This window comes from Macrosteles quadrilineatus, unplaced genomic scaffold (genome assembly GCF_028750875.1).
Source record: "Macrosteles quadrilineatus isolate MER2022 unplaced genomic scaffold, UCM_ALF_1.0 Scaffold_2__2_contigs__length_208266976, whole genome shotgun sequence".
Lineage (NCBI taxonomy): Eukaryota > Metazoa > Arthropoda > Insecta > Hemiptera > Cicadellidae > Macrosteles > Macrosteles quadrilineatus.
Window position 1 is genome coordinate 79162668 of NW_026542595.1, and position 19750 is coordinate 79182417.

General features: G+C 36.4%; 1 protein-coding gene across 4 annotated transcripts in view; it reads left to right on the top strand.

Annotated features, from left to right (window-relative positions):
* Positions 1–19750, top strand: part of LOC128985937 (neurogenic protein mastermind-like) — a 60374-nt gene that overhangs the window by 23279 nt on the left and 17345 nt on the right. For 3 of the 4 annotated variants that reach the window (XM_054405931.1, XM_054405932.1, XM_054405934.1), the window contains exon 2: positions 11416–12717. In XM_054405931.1, coding sequence (XP_054261906.1) covers positions 11416–12717 — 1302 coding nt within the window. The remainder of the gene's footprint in view (positions 1–11415; positions 12718–19750) is intronic. The other variant, XM_054405933.1, reaches the window with a different exon arrangement.

Sequence of the window (19750 nt, forward strand, 5' to 3'; positions counted from 1 at the left end):
GTATCATGTTAAGTTAAGAAAATAAGTAAACACAACTAAAAGGGCACAGTAATTATTTACAGGGTGTTCAAGAAAAGGTGGGGACATAATTTACGTAGTTATTCCTTAGTTAAAAATTAAGAGAAAATCAAGAGTAGGTCTAAACATTTTTTACAATATTTACATTTTTTCAACCGATCTCATGAAACTTGGTATGTGTGTTAGTTGACTCTCTTTATTTTGACCCAAGGAACGACTATGTAAATTATGTCCTCATCTTTTTTGAACACCATGTATACAGCGTGATTCTAAATTATTCTAAATTACACTTTTGAAAATCTGTAAATTAAAAAATGTAATTTTACAACCTATCATCACGGTGTGAGAATCAATTGAAAGATGTAATTTTCAGGTCTCGTTTGACACTTTTTATGTATAGATAGCTGCAAAATAAGCCTCCACAGACATTTATAAATTTAACCACGGTTTTAAATTAATTATATCCTTAAATAATACAAGAAGGCGATTTCTACGAAACACTACTCCTCCGTTAATAATGGACGGATTTAACAAAAATGTGTCAAAATTAAGTATTTGTTTGCGGTAATAACTTCCTTTCACCAATCCCTGTAATAAAAGTCCTCGGGCTTTGCCCCACAGGCCATCAAAAGCTCAATGTATTTCTAATGAAGAAATTTTTTTGTTTACTTAATCGCACGACGGGTAACTGCAAGTTTAATATAAAATATAAAGTTAAAATTAAGTTAAGAAACCCATCCGAAATCTGAATTGAGCCGTTGTGTGAGCCCGGCTATCTATGGGGATGTTTTCTATGAAATTCCATATCGTCGCCTGCACCGATGCCTGGCTGAGTAGTAGACGCCAACATTCCTAGACAAGGGGAGGGTTGCTATTGTTTGTTTTATGACAGGGTTGAAACAAGGAAACTTTCTCTTTAAGCCCCTGCTGCCGTGTCAGGACAAAGTGTGAACTGAGACAGGTGATACAAATTCTGTGGTGCGAAGCTGCATGCCATTCATAGTTTATTCAATACTTTTCTTTATTGCAAATATTATACGCATATATTGGTATTTATTGCAGCTACCATTGTTATAGAAATAAAGCAAATATAGAAAAACATCAATAAGGATTTCATTACAGCTTATTCATTAACAATGTATATTTACAGAAAATGTGTTGTGGATTACAAGGATAACATTTATCCGTATAGTTTCTTTTTTGCACATTGCGTTTACAATAAAAATGAAGTGTACCGAGCCATGGGTTGGTTCCCCGGTACTAATTTATTACTTATTCAGCCCACAAATCGTTTTTAATCAATTATTACGATCATTCACCTCGAAAAAATGTCCAACTGTTAATAATCGTACGAACAGATTTATAGCACAAGTAATTCAGTTTATTAAAAATGGCACCATCTATATAAATAAAATTAGAGTTTTGTCTGTACATTGCTCAGAATCACAAATTTTAATGTTATTTTTACGTTTTATACATAAAAGAAGCCGAAACAAGTCTCATCTCAATTTCTGTATGTCTGTATGTCTGTCTTCCGTCTGTCAGGGCCCAAGAGCCTTCTCCTGAAAAACGAGGGTACCTATCAAGATCCGAATCATTTTAATGTATTCACTGGATTGGCGAGAGTGTCTTTAGCTATTAAAATATCACTACTATGTAAGTAAATTTACGGACGTTTAAAAACCCAATTTTTGTCAAGTTTTCTCCCAATTTAACACCCAATCATCTATGTTATGGCGAACAGCTGTTCGGATTTTGTTTGTTTGCCTCTGGGAGTGCTAAATTATTTGGTTACTAAAACGTAGGTTTTAATTGTTCGTTTAAATGGTAAGGTATTATGTATACGTAGTAAGCGTACGGTAAACCATTGAACTATTTACAATATACTTATACTAGTGTACCTGTTGCTCGAATTCGAGCAATTGTGAAGTATCACTGGCGTTATTTAAAAAAACAGTCTAAATTTCCGATGACTTTAAAAGAGTCGCCTCGAAGATTATGGGAACTCACAATGTACATAATACAGCATAATGTATGTATGTATACATAATGTAATAATGGGAACTGTACATATGTACAGTTCGATATAGCGGATCTTGTTTTTAGTGTTTTCTATAAATGTTTCCCACTCGAAGCCGTATTAGGTTGTCCATAATAAAGATTATAAATTCTATAAAAAATATTATTTTTATTTCTTCTACTTGGTGGGTGTTCTATGACTTTCCTATGTTTACATAGTTTGCAAATCGGCTTTTTCAATGAAGAAATGCAGCACAGTGTTAATTCAGTTTTCCTTTTAGTATATCAAATATTACAGGCTTTCTCACTTTTTCCATTGTGATATTTACACCAACCCAAATTCAAATAGTAAATGTTTCATTTCAACCAAGTCAGTAAATGTGTTTAGCACACGTTTCCATTGCAAATAAAATATTAACAGCAATAAAATTATCAAGCTGATCATAATATAATAATAATATAATCATATGTAATATAATATATAGCACCATGGTGATAGATAAATTGTCTGGTCTTTTCCCTGTAATTACTTTTCCTGACTCTAAACTAAATTCTCTCAACTTCCAAATGACTGATGAACTTTTCAATCCGTCCTATTCCCTGGCAACCCTGTGTACACCCCAAACTTCTAAGCTGAATCTGGTTCTGTTTCGCATTACAGGGAATCCGGATTTATTTGATCTATCTCCAAAGTCGCTGCGCAAGAAAGTATTGTGCGAGAAACACTTCCGACCGCAGGACATATTGCCAAGTGGGCGTCTTATCAAGGGTGCAGTACCACTACCATACTCAGCGTCTCAAAGTCCATCTTCTTGTGTCCAGCGAAGTCCTTCTCCTCATGTCCACAGAAGTCCATCTTCTCGTGTCCAGCGAAGTCCACCTTCTCGCGTCCAGGGAAGTCCATCACCTTCTGTCCAGGGAATTCCGTCTCCTCGTGTTCAGAAAAGTCCATCTCCTTGTGTCATGCCGAGCCCATCTCCTCGTGTCAAGCGAAGCCGGCAATCTCCCAAGAGATATCCAGGGAAGATGACAGAAGAACAATCTCCATCAGCTGTCAGTACATCTTCAGCTAACTTCTGTGTTGAAGAGATGTCTCCGTCGGTGCACCAGTTGATCAATTCCGCTACACCCGCTGATCGAAAAAAAATAGTGAAACGGACTTTATTTGCATCTCCAAAGCAATTAGAAGAAAAAAACAAAGCTCGAAGTAAGATTCTAGCACGAAAAAGAGCTCAAATTTCTATCTTAAAGAGACAACTTCACAAAGTTAGGAGTAAGGTCTGTATGAAAAATGCAATGGAGGAGTTTAAATTCAAAACAAAAGAGGCCGAACTGTTGTTTAAAATGCAAAGCCACAAGAGACGAAGACCATGGTCAACGAAGGAAAAGAAGCTGGCAACAGGAATATACTTGAGATCGCCGTCTACATATAGATACCTAGCCAAAATTATGATTTTACCTGCTGAGTCGACAATCAAAACATGGCTGTCGTCCAAAAATTGTCAAACACCTGGTTTTAATGAGAGTTTAATGGAAAGGCTGAAATTAAAAGCAGATGGCATGACAGACATGGAAAAGGCATGTGTTGTATTGTTTGATGACATGGCCATTAAACAATGCCTGGAATATTCCCCAATGTACGATTTAATTGAAGGATACGAAGACTTGGGTACATTTGGTAGAAAAAACATTGTAGCCAAACAAGCTACTGTATTCATGGTAAGGGGACTGTATTACCAATGGAAATTGCCCATTGGATATTTTGTAACAGGAAAGGGGTTAAATGGTCGACAAAGTAAGTCAGTTTTGGAACTTTGCCTTAAAAAGCTTAAAGATGTAGGATTGTTGGTCAAAGCAATTGTATGTGACCAATCACCAACTAATGTGAACGCCTACAAAGTTCTAGGAGTATCAACTGAACATCCCTATTTTTTTACCGAAGGAGAGGAGAAAGTATTTACGATTTATGATCCGCCTCATCTATTGAAATCGCTGAGAAATAACCTCTTGACTCACGATTTCACATATGATCAAAAACGAGTCTCATTCTCAGACGTAAAACGACTTTTTGATATTGAATCCCAGAGTGGCACAACAAGGGCTGCCCATCAGCTAACACCGGCACACATTTGGCCAAATAATTTCCAGAAAATGTCAGTTTCTCTGGCAGCACAGGTGTTTAGTCATACGACCTCAGCTGCATTGACTACAGCGGTTTCAACAGGACAAATCCATTCAACCACCGCAACGCATACGGCAGAATTTTTAAGCAAGATAAACGCACTTTTTGATGCCATGAATAGCCGTACCAGATTTTCCCAAAACCCTGACAAATGTGCTTTGAGCCCTACAAATAATCATATTATACATATTTTTACAGAAGCCATAGATTTGTTTACAAATTTAAAAAAAGAAAATGCATTACACCCTAGACCTCCATGTTTTGACGGATTTATTATAACAATCCGCGCTTTCCTTCAGCTTATGGAAAGCGAAAAGTCGAAATACATCCTCACCTCCAGACTTTCTCAAGATCCTCTGGAAAATCTGTTTTCTTCTATAAGACAAAGAGGAGGATTTAACAGAAACCCTACAGTGAGAATCATCCGCTCAACACTTAAAATACTAACCCTTCAGCAGATTTTGGACCCACCCAAAACTACTTCTTATGAACCCGACTACGACAAATTACTGCAAATCGATGAACCCGCAATTGAAGAAAACAGTTCCACTTTAAATCAAGAAGATGTTGAAGCAAACTCCATTACTTCGACAAATGATTCAATGTCGAGTGACGAACCATCTTTGGCGAGGAATCCGGGGTTACACGACGCTGTGACGCTGGAGGAATGCTCCCAGGTTTATTTTTCTGGATACCTAGTTCAAAAGTATAACAATAAGTTTAAGTGTAATGATTGTTTCCAGATTATGTGCAATGCAGATTCCACCCTTACAAGTCGGAAAGAACTACTAATTCTTAATAGAACCTTTTCAAATGTCAAAGTCGACCACACAACTGGACTAGTGTCTCCATCAGATGCAATCCTATATGTAACCAGCGTCGCATTCAAAGTATACAAGAGACTTTACAGAAAGATTGCACACAAAAAGGGAATCATTGGCCGCCTCATGAAAGTGTCAGATAAAGCCATCATATGTGACTCTATCGTCTGCTCAAGATGTTCAAACAACTCCAAGTACATTTTGAAACTTTTGTTTAAAGTCCTTTTGTTCAAACAATGTAAGTGGGTTTCTAGAAATTTTAAACAGTTGTCCACTGAAAAGTTGAAGATATTGAAGCACAGTTAAAAATAGTCTTTTATCGTTCAAACCCGTAAGTGTTTTGTTACTGTGGGCATAAAGGATCGTAATGAAGGGTTTTCAATTGTTTAGCTTTAAAGTGTTTGCTGTTGAAACAAAAGTTTGTGGTATATCATTTTGAATATGTTTTTTTTTGTAAATACTACTTTTCTTTTACATAATATTATTGTCTTACTGTATATGCATATCGTGTTTATACAAATTATTAGTGTTTTATCATTTATCAAATGTCCCATGTTGCTTGCTAAACGTATCATGAACACCTTGTATGTTTCATTGCAATACAAAAATAATTTCATTTATTAGTTAGTAAAACACATGAAATATGTCATTGTAATCTTGTCTGAAATGTACGCCAATTTCAATTTTAGAATTTAAAGTTTCGTAAATTCCTGAACGAAATTAATGACGTAATTTTTAAATATCTATCAATAGGTTATGCTTGACGTCTAAGTGAAAACTAATGTTTTGTTAACCATATAGTCTAATGCTGTACTTAAATGTTTGAATGTACCGTTGTTATTTTTTTTTTATTATATTACAATATTTTTGATAATTTTATATATGTTAACTGTGTATAATGATTCTCTAAGTAATTTTTAAACTCACATTTTCCATAAACAACCTTTAATAATAACGAGTATGCAATTTTTCGATGATGATTTATGACTACGTTTTTAATAAATTTTACAGTATTTCTATGGACAAAAGTGACGGTATGTGTTAATATTTATATGTGTAATTAGTTTTTGTGTATAAACTGTGTATATTATACTTATGATTTTCACACTATTTTTGGGGGTTTTTTTGCAGGATTATTGCTACAGTTTAAATATTGTCTTACCAGGAAATTGTTTTGATTAGGCACTTGTAAAACTATTACTATCTCGAATATTATATTTTGTCGGTTTATATTGTAACATATTTCAATTTAATAATCAAAGTTTTTAAATTATTTAGCTATTTACATTTTTGACGTCACTGTACTTTTATTAATTGTAGTGTGGTACTCACGGAGAAAGAGGGTTACTCAAATATGTGGTAAGAAATATAAAGTTACATTGATGTAGAATTTCACTTAAACTATTTACTGTACTGTATAAATTAAAACAAATGCTTGTAGAGAGAATTTATTGTCTAATTATAACCTTATGATTTTACCACTAAACATAAGAGCTAAGTCATAACATTATTTTTTGCATTTTTTCCAGCAAGGTGAATAATGATTGTTTTATTTTCAAGATTCAGTTAAACGCCTGCCTATGCTTAGATGAATCCAGTTAACCGAACTGTGATGAATAATGCAAGTATTGCCATTAGACTAAAATATTAAATGCAGAGTTAACATTAAAATAGGACTCAATTTTATGCTATCCGTGTCAGTGATGTCATAACATGTTATTTCTCTTCTATTCAAATATGTCAAAAGACTAATTTTACTTATAATTAAAAGTTATCCTTAAAATAAATTTAAAAATGAAATTTTAAAAAATTCCAAAAGAAACACGTCTAAAAAATATTTCTAAACGAATAATGGCTCATTTTCGGTAATTTCGTAAATACATTTAGTTAATCATCAACAGAGTTTTGTGTAGGTCTTAGGTTTTTTATAACGATCAACGTCATGAAAGATATCATGGTAAGTGACTAGTAGTGTAAATAGATGTACAATGTAATTCCCATCATACATCTCTAACCCAAATTTCATGAAAATCAGACCAAAATTACTAAAGTTATCGCATTCACGGCCCAATCAGAGATGTATACTGGGTGTCCCAAATGTAAGTACAAACAATTCAAGAATGTTGTCAATGGATAAAAAAAATCAAATAAAACATAAGCATATTCAAAATGTAGAGTCTACTGTTTGTTCGGATAGGGCCACTTGTAATATTTTAGCACAAGTCATAAACACCGTCCTTCTGCGAAAGGACAGGCACTTCCTCACCAGTTCGTGGAATTGTTGTAACTCTACAGCCTGCACCTGGCCTCGCTCCAATGAGCGGCGGGCCTAATCTAGGGCGAGGGATGTGTCTTTTGTCAAGAGCAGGCAGATCCCTCCACGTATTTCACTTGTCAATTCCATTTATAGTTACAACCGCATTCGTTTCGTTATGGCAATTTATTAATCAGTTTCATTTATACAGTCCACTCTAATGGGATTTTTTAATAATTTCTACATCAATAAGGTCACAGTTAATTTCAAAGTGTAAGTTTTTATTATTACCAAAACATTGGCGCATCACGTATAGGAAATTATACATTATACACCACGTACGAGCATTATAATTTAGCATTTATAACTTCCTATTAAACTACATCCAGTTAAAAAGATCTTAAAAATAGTAAAGATATCAAAATTTTTTTTCGCGAAATAAGGCGAAACCTAACAGGAAGTTTGTTCCAGTTCTTAGTGTAGTAAGTCAGCAGATCTCCTAAGGCAAATCTGATGGAAATTAGAAGCAACAACTTAAAACTTAGTGCGCCATATAGGCTAAGGATGAAATATCTACCTCGGATTTGCGTCATTGTATTTCTTTTGACAAGCTCTTCAAAATAAGGGGTCACTCAATAGGGGTTGTTTTAAAAATCACCCCCACCCCTTACCCTGTTAAAGGGGTGAAAAAATATTGTTCATGTTAAAAACTGCGGAACCTAGGCCCTATGTTAACAATTAATTCCACAAACAGAATATTTCTATCATTTCGGTTATAAAAATACATATTTCTTTCCATATTTTTGAAATTGGCGCTTTTTCACATACATTAAATCAAATTTTGGAATACCTGCCATTTTCGCTAGGGGTGAGATATCCACCTCGGGTTTGCGTAATTGTGTTTCTTTTGACAAATCCTTCGAAATGAGGGGTCACTCAATAGGGGTTGCTATTTGAAAAAAAGTCACCCCTACCCCATACCCAGTTAGGGGGGTTAAAAAATATTTTTGATATAAAAAATTACGGAACCGTTGTTAACAGCCAACGTCACTAACAGAATATTTCTATCTATTTCGGTTTAAAAAATACATATTTCTTTCAAGACTTTATTTACACACTGTATATAAATTTAAACGGTTGGTGTTTTTTGCCCCTAGGGACCTTAAAACGAAAAATAAATCGGTCCCGGGTCCAGGTATTACGATGAGTACTACGGTAATAGCTTATTCTATATGGGAAATTCGCTAAAACACCGCTATTTTGAAACAGGATCATATGTGTAAATGATTATTTTACCTTAAATACATTATGACGTATTACAACTGTATACCAAGTTTCATAAAGATATCTTAAATAGTTTTCGAGTAATATCTCAATCAAAGCGCGTTCATTCAAATTCAAATAGAATCCCACGGCGCCACTCGAGGAGGAAACGTTTCGCGTCTTCCGCTACAGTGGCGCGGCAATACAGCCGCATCATGAAACAGCGCCTAGCGCAGATGCAGTTGACCGTCTGCATTAGAGTATTATATTGTCTGTGCCTCGGCTAAGTAATTTAGTTACGTCGCACCTTAATATTGCGCCAAATATCTTACAACTGTGTTTTACCAGTTTTGTAAACAAACTTGTAACTCAAATACCGGATATCTCAATATACTAGGGTAGAATGAATGTGGTATGGGATGGGTGATATCTTTGGTTTTTTTGTTACCAATACTACATGAATAACATGTATTTGCTTACATTGAAATAAAAATCTATATAAAGGATTTTTCACTGTAATAAAAAAAAAAAAAACTCTTCTCCGAAAATAACTAAAATTTCATTCGTAATACGTGATTTTGGGTTTATTTATTCGTGTCTATCAATTCCAGTTAAATTTGTTTAGGCTATATCTAGGGAACGATCGAAATCCTAGTCTTCATACCAACGTCAACCTTTTGTTAGATAGCAGCATTAGTAGATTTTACAATGACAAATTACATTTGTGTCCAGACACGATACAGCAACAGGGCCAGTATTGGGTCATTCGGCGCGACATGCTGAAGAAGATAATGAACCTTATCATCTTGCTCACCCAATGTTGCTTACTTGTCGTTCAATCATCTATATTGTTACTGCTATTTAATGTTACTCTCAGCTTAGACAGGCTAGCAAATATTAAATAGCTTCAATCCACCTATCAATTTACAATTTCGACCTTCATCTTCATTTCTTTCTAAATAGTTTTAAAGAAGGAGAATGAAAAGTGATTACATGACATTTCTTAGGAACTTGCTTCAATTGTATTATTAATTATAACGAGATTCTGTGTATGAAACAAAAGTTTATAGCTTCTACGTATCGATCTTCTCGGACCACTTGGACCAGGTGTAGACGTGTAGAAAATGATTGATTTGTAGAACTTTGTATCAAGCCATGTAGGTAGGCCCTACTTCTGCAGAGAATAGCTGGTAACTTATGTTTATGTTCGTCCAGGTTCATCACTGTATCGTTTTGTTCTGTTCCGACCGGACATTATTCTTTTACTGGTCATTGACATCGAATGTCACCTAATCAATACATGGTAGAATTACAATATCCTGCAGAGATGGTTGGTTGGTTGAGGTTTGGCCAGATCTTGCTCGTGCTCTCAGCTGTTACGGCGCGCCGCCGCGGGTGAAAGCCCCGTATTGTCCGTATTTACATGGTTGGCTCCCAGCAATTAGGCCTAGATTGCGCAACTCCGCCTTGGCGTTACGTGGTGTGGGCGGCATTCTGGTCTAGTTTCCGATGTTATCCAAATCAGCTGATCCCTTTCTCACCCTACAGAGTAACACTTCTCATCACATAGATTGGACAACATGCTTATGTCCATCGATACGGTGGGATTGTTCTCGCTAAGACAAGGTTACACAAGACGTTTCGTCCATTCATCATACACTGGTAAATTTATCTCCATCGAAGTATGCAAGAGTATTACCTTTGTTGAAGGATAGTTGAATTGATCATCATAAGTCCCAGAGCACTAGATGTCAGAACATCCTTGCAAAGACCCTGGAGAAATCTTCTTGATCATACTGAAGGCCTTTTGCGTTTTATAGAAATGTTTATAAAGTGACTATGGCTGTGTGATCGTCATACTTATGGTGATAATTGTAGGTGGTAGTTGACACTTGACGGCCTGAGGGTAGTGCACCCGTCTGCTGATGACCTAGCAGAAGGAAAGGCTGATAAGTGATTTTTCCTACAATTACTTCACTAATTAATATTGTGTAGATAAGGTTTGATCCCATTCCAAAACTCCGCAGTGACATAGTATTTGTGTTGCTACTAGGTGGAAACCCGAATAGATACAACTCAATAACCATCTAGCTAGACGGATGCAATTCATCTAGTTCATTAAGTAAATTATCAATTATAAAAAGTAATAATCAATGAAGTATTCTATGAATTTGGTTTCTTTTTAGAACAAAAACAATATTGGCTAAATGCTTAGCACACAAATGCCGGCTTATGTAGAGCTTTTTTAGTTAGGCCTATAGATAAACATTTAAATAACTACCTTACACAGAAGTAAAATAAATATTTTAGACGCAAAGGATATCCGGAAGAGAAGCAGTTCTAGTGAAAGGCATATTAGCAAACAGCAAAAGAAAAATACCGAGAGAGCAGAAATCCGTTATAAAGTCTTTATAATACATTAAACGATTTTAACGAAAATCCCTTTTGTTTAAAATACAGTAGCATAAATAAAACATTCAGAAGTCTGGAAGTTTTGGGTTTGGTACTCTGGTATCCATTACGCTATACCTCATCCTGCTCACCGATAAATCATGTGGATTCTTTAATTCTGGGGATGATATAGTTTCACACTAAATAGTTTTGACTCTAAAAATATTCTCTTCATTGAGTACAGTATTTTCATATCAGAGTTCATAAACAGAAACGTCGGTTCCATTCCTTGTTCCATCACTGTCCTGTGTGTTTGTTCTACAGGAAGGGTTCAATGGACCAAGTGTTATAAAACCATCGGATGGGCTATAATTCTCTTTTCCTGAACTAAATTTTACACTGCCTACCTTAAGTTTCATTATTTGTCGTCTACTGGGTGTGAACTAACTGTTGTGTATTTGTTGCAGCAGTTCGTGCCCAAGAGATCAGCAGGAGATGACCACGACGGGTACGGCCACGGGGACGGTCCTCCGCCACCCAAGCAGCAGTCCAAGCCTAGTTCTGCTGAGCCGCTCACCAAGTTCTCCGTGGAGATCGTCCAGCAACTGGAATTTACCACCAGTGCGGGAAATAACTCTCAGATCTCCACCAACGTGACGGTGAAGGCCCTCAACACGTCGGTCAAGAGCGACTTGTCCACGACCACGGTCAGTCCGCAGCCGTCCACGCCTACCACGGTGGAGTGCAAACGTGAGCAAGAGGACAACCCGGAGTTTGTAGACCTTGAACAGTGCGCCGCGGCGCTAGAAAAAGACGCCGCGGCAAACGGTGGCAATTCCTTCCCGGGCTTCTCCGATCTGATAGGCGACGAGACGTCGGACGCAATCATCACCTCTGACGCGTTCAAGGATCTCATCTCGGAAATATCCGACTTTCATCCAGCGTTTTTGAAAGATCTCGATTTTGTCGGTGGTGATATAAAACACAACATCCATTCCGGAGACAACCAAAGTCACAACAACCACCATCACCATCATCAACAGCAGCAGCAGCAGCAACAACAACAACAACAACAGCAGCAGCAGCAGCAGGTTCATCAACAACACCAGCAACAACAGTTGCAGCACGTGTTCAAGACTGAGGAAGACTCCAAGAGCAACATTCTCGGGTCCCACCAGCAACAGCGGCAAGGTATGCAACAACAGAGGATGTATTCCTCGGGAATGGACTTTGGCAAAGCTGAGCTGAGCCCGGCAGCGCAGACGCTCAAGCAGATGGCAGAACAGCATCAGCACAAGACGCAGCTAGGCATTAACTTTAACCCCGCGAACAAGCCGTACAGCGAGTATCAGTACGGCAACAACGATTACCTTGGGAGTCCTCAGAACAATAACGTCAACTCCCAGCAATACAAACCGATGGTTAGTCAAAGTCCCAAGTCGAACTATGTGTCCAGTGATAACATTAAGCAAGAAGTGTTCAGTGCGCAGAACTCTCCTGGAGTGTATTCTCCGGGCAGTGGTAAAGGCAACCAGACGCCGACGGGGCAGCCGAGACTCAACACGGGGTTCAAACAGCAGTACTCGCCCTACGGCAGTCCAGGGGCCGGTGCTCACGGCAGCCCTCAGTACACACCTAGAGCTCCTAGTCAGGGACCACCACCTCAGGCACCTCCGCCTAGACCTCCTAGCTGTCCTAGCTCTACCACACTGCAGATCAACCAGGCGCAGCAACTGCACATCTCACAAGCACAAGGACAACCCATCCAGGTCAGTCTTGTTTCTGAATTATAACAAATATTCTTAAGAAACAAATCTCTGTACTGTATTTGCAATTAACCTATAGGTTTGCTTTGATGTACTTCTATTGTACAATCAGATCATATACTGCAGCTATTGCATTGGTGTCCATTTGGTATATTTCAGCAACTTTCTCTATGAAACAACCAATACTTTATACTAAAACAAACTCGTGAGTTGCGTGCATAAAAGATAAAGTTATGAGGAGAGTGCGGCATTGGTACAAAAATGTGATCAATTTGAGTTGCATGACACGGGCCGCTTTCGTCATAAGTGGCCCAGTTTATGGCTCTGTTGCAAAGTATTTTCAATTTTGCAATTGCAGGCGTGGTTCCTGGCGTCATATTTTTTATCTATGTAGCTCACGCTTTATCTCCGAGATGTATTGAAAGAGGAAAACTGTTTAGCTATCAATTTTACAATTATAATCTTCATCACGAAATCTTAAGTATTTATGTTATAAAATTTTGTTTTCTCTGTATGTGTGTGAGACCAAGGTTATATATTGTTTAACATTAATATCTTAGATTAATTAATATCTTAGCGTCACTCAATTCGTGATGAGGAATTTGAGCTGATGAGTTGGCAATTCCTTCATTTCCTACATCAATTTTCCAAATTTCCATGCTGCTGACAAGCCGAGTTATGGTCAAAATGTATGACACATATTTGTTATTCACAAGGGCTTCTTTTTGCCCCTTAATAAAAGCAACTGAGTAGCTTATCTTCAAATCGTCACAAATGGTTCAAAGTACGAGTAAAGTTTTCCCAATTCTTCAGTCTCCTTTAATCCTTTTATGAGCTTTAATTATTCAGCTTTCTTACTGTGACCAATAGCATTCCCATTTCTCAAATGCCACAAAAGATGTATTGTGATTAAAGTTTGCAGAAGCAACTGATACACATTTTCAGGCGTAGGATCAGACGCAAGCGCTGTGCGCTGATGCTGAGCAAGGTTAAACTGTGATGCAAGATGCAACTCTGTGCTCAGTGACTGGCTTTCTCTCACTTCATTGTCTTGTGTTTTGCCTGATGTGACCCACTAGACCGGTATCACAATCCCCACCCTCGCCCTCGCCTCGCACCGAGACATCCGTTTTGCGACTGTGCCGTTGTGCCTTACCTCCCTACCTCTCCTTTCCGCTGCTCACTGCGCAGTCAACAATTTTAACGCGTTTGTAATTTGTATTTAATTAAAGTAGTAAACATTTTTGCTCCTGTGAAAGATTTGTTATTATTGCGGTTAGCTGTTGTTGTGTGTGTCAGGACAGGTGTCAGGATGCAAGCATGAAGAGAAAGGGCCATTGAAAATTGGACACGCGTTCTGTATTAATACAATTTTTAATTCGTCAAATTGTTTGACAATGATTACTACGGGATTGGATATTCATGCAAAATACTTTACTCATTATATTGCATCCTACGTTTCTTCTAACTTATATACGAGGTTGACTTTTTCCAGGTTTTCAAATTTCAAAGTACTTTGGTCGGTCCGTTCTAAACGCACAAAAAATACTAAAGGCTAACAGGTAAAATTACTAAATTAATCAAACTTTTCTTGACTTGCCCAATATACTACTGTAGCTACTGCGTCGTGAAACTCGTGATAGCAAATGAATATTTTTTTATTATTAATATTATTGTTGTTCTTGATAATTAGGACCGTTCCCCTTGCAAAAATGTTGAACATGCAAATGACGTAGGAACAGGAATTAAAAAATTAAATAAACCATTGTGCAAAAATATAGTACATTTCTGGTCAATTTGTGAATGTTGTGTTATGTCTCAGTTGATTCTCAGCAAATTGCATTGTTAACATTCAATATTTTTGGCACAACAGTTTTTGTTATTGTTTGTAAAGGAAATGAGTGATTGGTATTTGCCGACCAGGTTGTGGTAATCATTGTTTTTATCCACACATTACACTTTCTCCCACCAGTGCTATATGGAGCTATATGCTCAGCCTCGGGGACCAAGGACCTGGAAGGAACGAAGGATCGCTGAGCAGCGCGAGACACTAACGGGTCGTTGCGGTCATTCTTTTTCTCCTCCCGGCGTGGCTCTTCTTTCATAATCGTCCTTGCGGCGCGCCGCTATGTTGCCGACATTTGCATCGCTCCTTTGTCACAACCCAGCTGAAACTTGTGTCTACAAACTCATCCAACGTTACGTTAGTGACGCACTGCATGTCGCTATCATGACGCCAAACGCGTTCAATTACGTACGTTGCCAGACATAGAACTCAAACTCAGCGTGGGCAAATCTCTGCGATATTTTATATTGGCCTTTTATTTTGTAATTGTTGTGTACAATTAGAACTCCAATATTTAATCTTAAAAACAATTAATTGTTCTTGTAAACACGATTTTCATTTATATCAATGAGACCCAGTGATTTCTGAATTTGATTTGATTTTCTCAGGGGAGTAAGTAACTTTATCATTATACAATATTTCTTCATCGCATGATTCATATAACATAAATCCCTGTAGTGTGAGACTCCTGAATCTATCACAGATCACAGACTACTCACTAAAAAAAACCCTCTACTCTGTTGGACACAGACCTGGAAATGTTTGTCACATTACTTCAAGTCAGGCCAACATGTGACCAGAAGCCCTCAGGGCTCTCACCGTATATTTTTTGGGTTTCAATGGGCCTAATCGCCATGATAAGCGCGCCTGTGATTTGACTTATTTTATGTGGACCCGTGCTTGTAACTCTTAGTTTTATTTGAGTCTAGCGATTTTGTAACATTTTCCATAGTCGGAAACTTTGTTAATTCTTTATCAAAAATTGTCTTCACACTTAACAATCTCATTCGCTCTTGAAAGCTGTCGTGTCCTGGATCCGAATATATTTATTGTTGTTTATAATTCGCTTGATCGTACCTGGCACGAATTCTAGTTTACGTAACTACTCACTGATCATATACATGATTCTGATCGTTGTCCCTTCTCGAGCTACAGCTGTGCTCCACATCGGTCGTGTAGGGTCGCATATTTTTGCACGGAGGGTCTAGACAGGCTGTAGGCAGTATTGAGGACGCAGGTGTCGCTATATTTAGCATGTGTAAGGGTAGTGTTGAAAGGGCTGTCTCTCCCCAGCGATTCGCGGACCAAGGAGCGCACAATACCTCCTCTAATGGGAGGTCATAAATAAAAACCGTAGGGGTAGGACCGAGGAGCGCAGAGGTACCTTGCGCTCCTCGGTCCTACGCGAGCAAAGAACTAATCCCCTACTTATACGGATTAAAAGAGACAATGGCTGGTCGACCCTGCGAGTAAATCCATTAGTCACGCCTCACTGAATACACCACTTAAAAATTAAAGTGTAATGAGTAATTTTGAAACATTAACATTAAGATACTGTATTAAGTATTCGAAGTAGTTATCTTAAAAACAATTTGTTTTTGTCCGACGTTAATCAGCCCATTTTAAATACAGACACACTGCATATTTTAAGTGCAGTTTAATACAAATTAAATGTTTAGTACTAAGTAGTGCGGAACTAAATATGCATTATTTTATTATGATTAAAATCATATTAGATTATGTGAGACGGTTAAACTTGCTCTCTGAGAATTATTATCAAATGATGTACAGTATTTTGTTTTGCAGGTATAGTTTGTATAATTTTAAAATAGCTTTGAAGGCATGACGACTATTGCTTAAACATGCATGGTTCTACGTAATTTGTCTTGATCCTCTCTCTACCGGTGATTCACCCTTCGTCCTACGGAAACACGTGGAATTTTCTCTCGTGGTTGAGTTATGATATTGAATGACTCAATTCTAGTACCGGACGTTCGTACTATTTAGGAGCAATGCATACCATTCTTGAAACTTATTCTTAAGAACAACATATTATGTTGTGCATTTCCGGCTTAGATGGGTGAGGAGCTTATTGCTGAAAGTGATATTTTTGCCAAATGACAATGTGCCTGGGCTAAATTTACTTCAAAAAGTAGTGTATTTTTACATAGGCTTTGTTTAAATTTAAAAATACTTTTTGTATAAGAATAACTTAGGTTTTTCTGAAAGTATATTGTCGTAGTAGTATATTATTGGAAATATCTGAAAGTAAATCGATTGTTTTGTTTCGATTAGTTTTTAACCGTAATATTGCCGACATAAAATGTTATCTAATGAAAACCTTTACCCTTAAGTTCCTATAATTATTTATTCCTAACTTATTAGTCAAGCACAAATAATCAGAATTTACTAGGCTATTTCCAAAGTAATGGTTTAAGAATACTTTAGGTAGATGTTATAGACTCATAATTACTACATATATTTTAATGATAAATTCAAATAACAATAACCAGCACGTACTCTGGACGGATAAAAAAGAGTAAACTATAATACAAATTAAGACTGGTTTTAATTCAAGTAGTGTTACCAGTTACGAAGTAAATTATTAATGAAAGATATAATTGAATAATTTATGAAGAAAATAATTATAATAATACTTTTGAGACTAGAATCAAATAAGAGAATTATAAATCTTAAATTATCGTAGTTTTTTCTGTGCTGTAGGTTGAAATACATTAGAGGTAAGTAACCTGCCTGCTCTACTTGCCTCGCGTAAACGCGGCTTTAGACTGTGTATTGATCACTCATGGGTTGATATTTAAATTGTCGTTTCGACAGTACAAATTGGTGATTTTTTCTCACTTGTATTAGAACAATAACACAATATGTCTCATTGTTAATTGAGGAACAAACTATGAATTTATTACTAGGAAAGGTGAACGTACTACCTGTTGTAAATTGTAGTCGTAGGCATCTGGTACAAACTATTCGACCTATTGTTTGGTCCAAAACATAAACAGTCAATACTTGGAAATGTAAAGGAATTATGAGTGAACAGCGTACATGGAGGTCCCGTTAATCCCCTACGTTACTCCGAATGGATTTCATTTGCAATTTCTTAGATTTCCCTTTCACGACAGCCCATTCCAGTTTTTGGGGTGTCGGGTCACTCGGGTCAGTTCACCCGAGTAATTGACCTTCAATTTCAACTTAAATTTTGCTTTTATTTTATGTGGCAATCGCAAAATAGAAATTCTTTAACACACATAAAACTAGGGTACTACTAATGATTAGACTATTTTTCCGAAATCACAAAAGTGGTTTTAATTTATTTCACTTAGTTAGTCGTCGCTTTAGACTTAGGCGTATGAAATATTTGTATACAAGACAATCATAATACTAAACGTGTTGATTAGTTTTAACAAATTAAAAAATATTAAATCAATTAATTTATTTCCTATATTACAGAACACTGTATAGGCCTACAATTATAATATTTGTTGAAACATTAAAACTGGTCTTTATTCAAGTACTGTTACTAGTTGCAAAGTAAATTGATTTATAATAAAAAATACACTGATGATTCTAGAATCAAATAACAAATATTGTATCTGCCAGCTGTTCTTTAACAAAAATATTTTAAATTTCTTGTATTTTCAATTTGAAGCGGAAGTTGGTTGTAAAGTTTAGGACCCAAGTATTGATATAAATGACGAAAAGATTGTGTACCTATTTACTTTGGGTGATTTGATATATTATTTATCTTCAAAGCTTCATGCACTGTAAGGATAATTAGGAATTACACTTTCTCTGTTTACGCTCCGGTTAAAGATCTATCTCAAAACCTTACAAATAAAAATATGTTGGACGAGTAAAATGCATAACTTCTGGTGCAATCGAAAAGAGATAGTTCGTTTAGATTTTTCACATGTTTTCTACCTCTGCACGTTTTGAAATGATATTGGACAAGTTTTCTTCAAAGCTTATACCGTCTTTGGCAAACGTCACTAGGTACCAATAATGTGACGAAATAATACGTCGTATGAAAACAAATTCTGATCGAATTAGTGAAATGTTCTTCAAGCAAACTTTCACTTACATCTTTACGTTATAAGTAACTTACAATCAGTGGCGATGGACTTTACAAATTCGTTACCAGTGGAGGTTCCTAAAGAAAGTGCTATTGTCTGTTAATGGTAACAGTACAATTAATTGGTACATTAACTAGCTCATGTCACAGACTCAAGGGTAAAAATAATTCATTGTGGCCAAGAAATCCGAATCAGAGTGCACTATTAATCAGCCTCAACAATGTAATATTGGCTATTGCGATTTTTTTCGGCAAAGTAACAATCACTGTTTAATCTAAATAATGCGAACAGATGATTTCGGGGTAAAATTATCAAACTTATATATCCAGCCAGAAAAAAGTTATTTTTGAAAAAAACATCGAACCGTAGGCCTAAAGTTTAGACATTTTTAGGCCCTACAAACATTAGTAACAATGAATTAAGTTGTTTGACGTTGTGACATGTTCCTATTTAGACATTGTGGCGGACAATGTTTAGCAATTCAACAAACGTGTTGTACATGGTGAAAAACACCAATGATGATTCGAAAACTAAAAGAAAGTAATACAAATTGAGTTTAAATTAGGGGGTTGATTCGAGTTGGAATACCCTTAAAATTATATGGAATATGATATATGCTACCATATAAAGTGTTGGCTGTGTAAATATTTAAAATTTTCCCTTTTGTGATTTGATTTTATCACTGTTGGCATAACAAAAGTAAAGTTTACCTCCTAAGAAATATGAATTGAATTGAGAATGGTCCATTTTGTATTTTTGTAAAAAGATATATATGTGTCCAAATAGTACACAATTTTCCTCATAAAAACACCATTTTGACACAAATACAATAAACATAGTCAAATTCGACTCTTGCCGTCGTGTCTGAAAAACTACAAAGTAACTTATATTGTTAATTAGGATAAAATAGGCGCTGCACGGGTATAGTTTGTTTATGCTAGTCAATATGATATTTATGAAATATCAAGTTACTACTTGCTTTTTTGTAATCTATTTATAATTGTATTGTTATGGTACAGGTATTGGTATGAAAAGCGCGTACAAGGGCGCATGGAAAGGGTGGGGGGGGGGGGGGTCACGTAACCGAACTAGCCAAAAC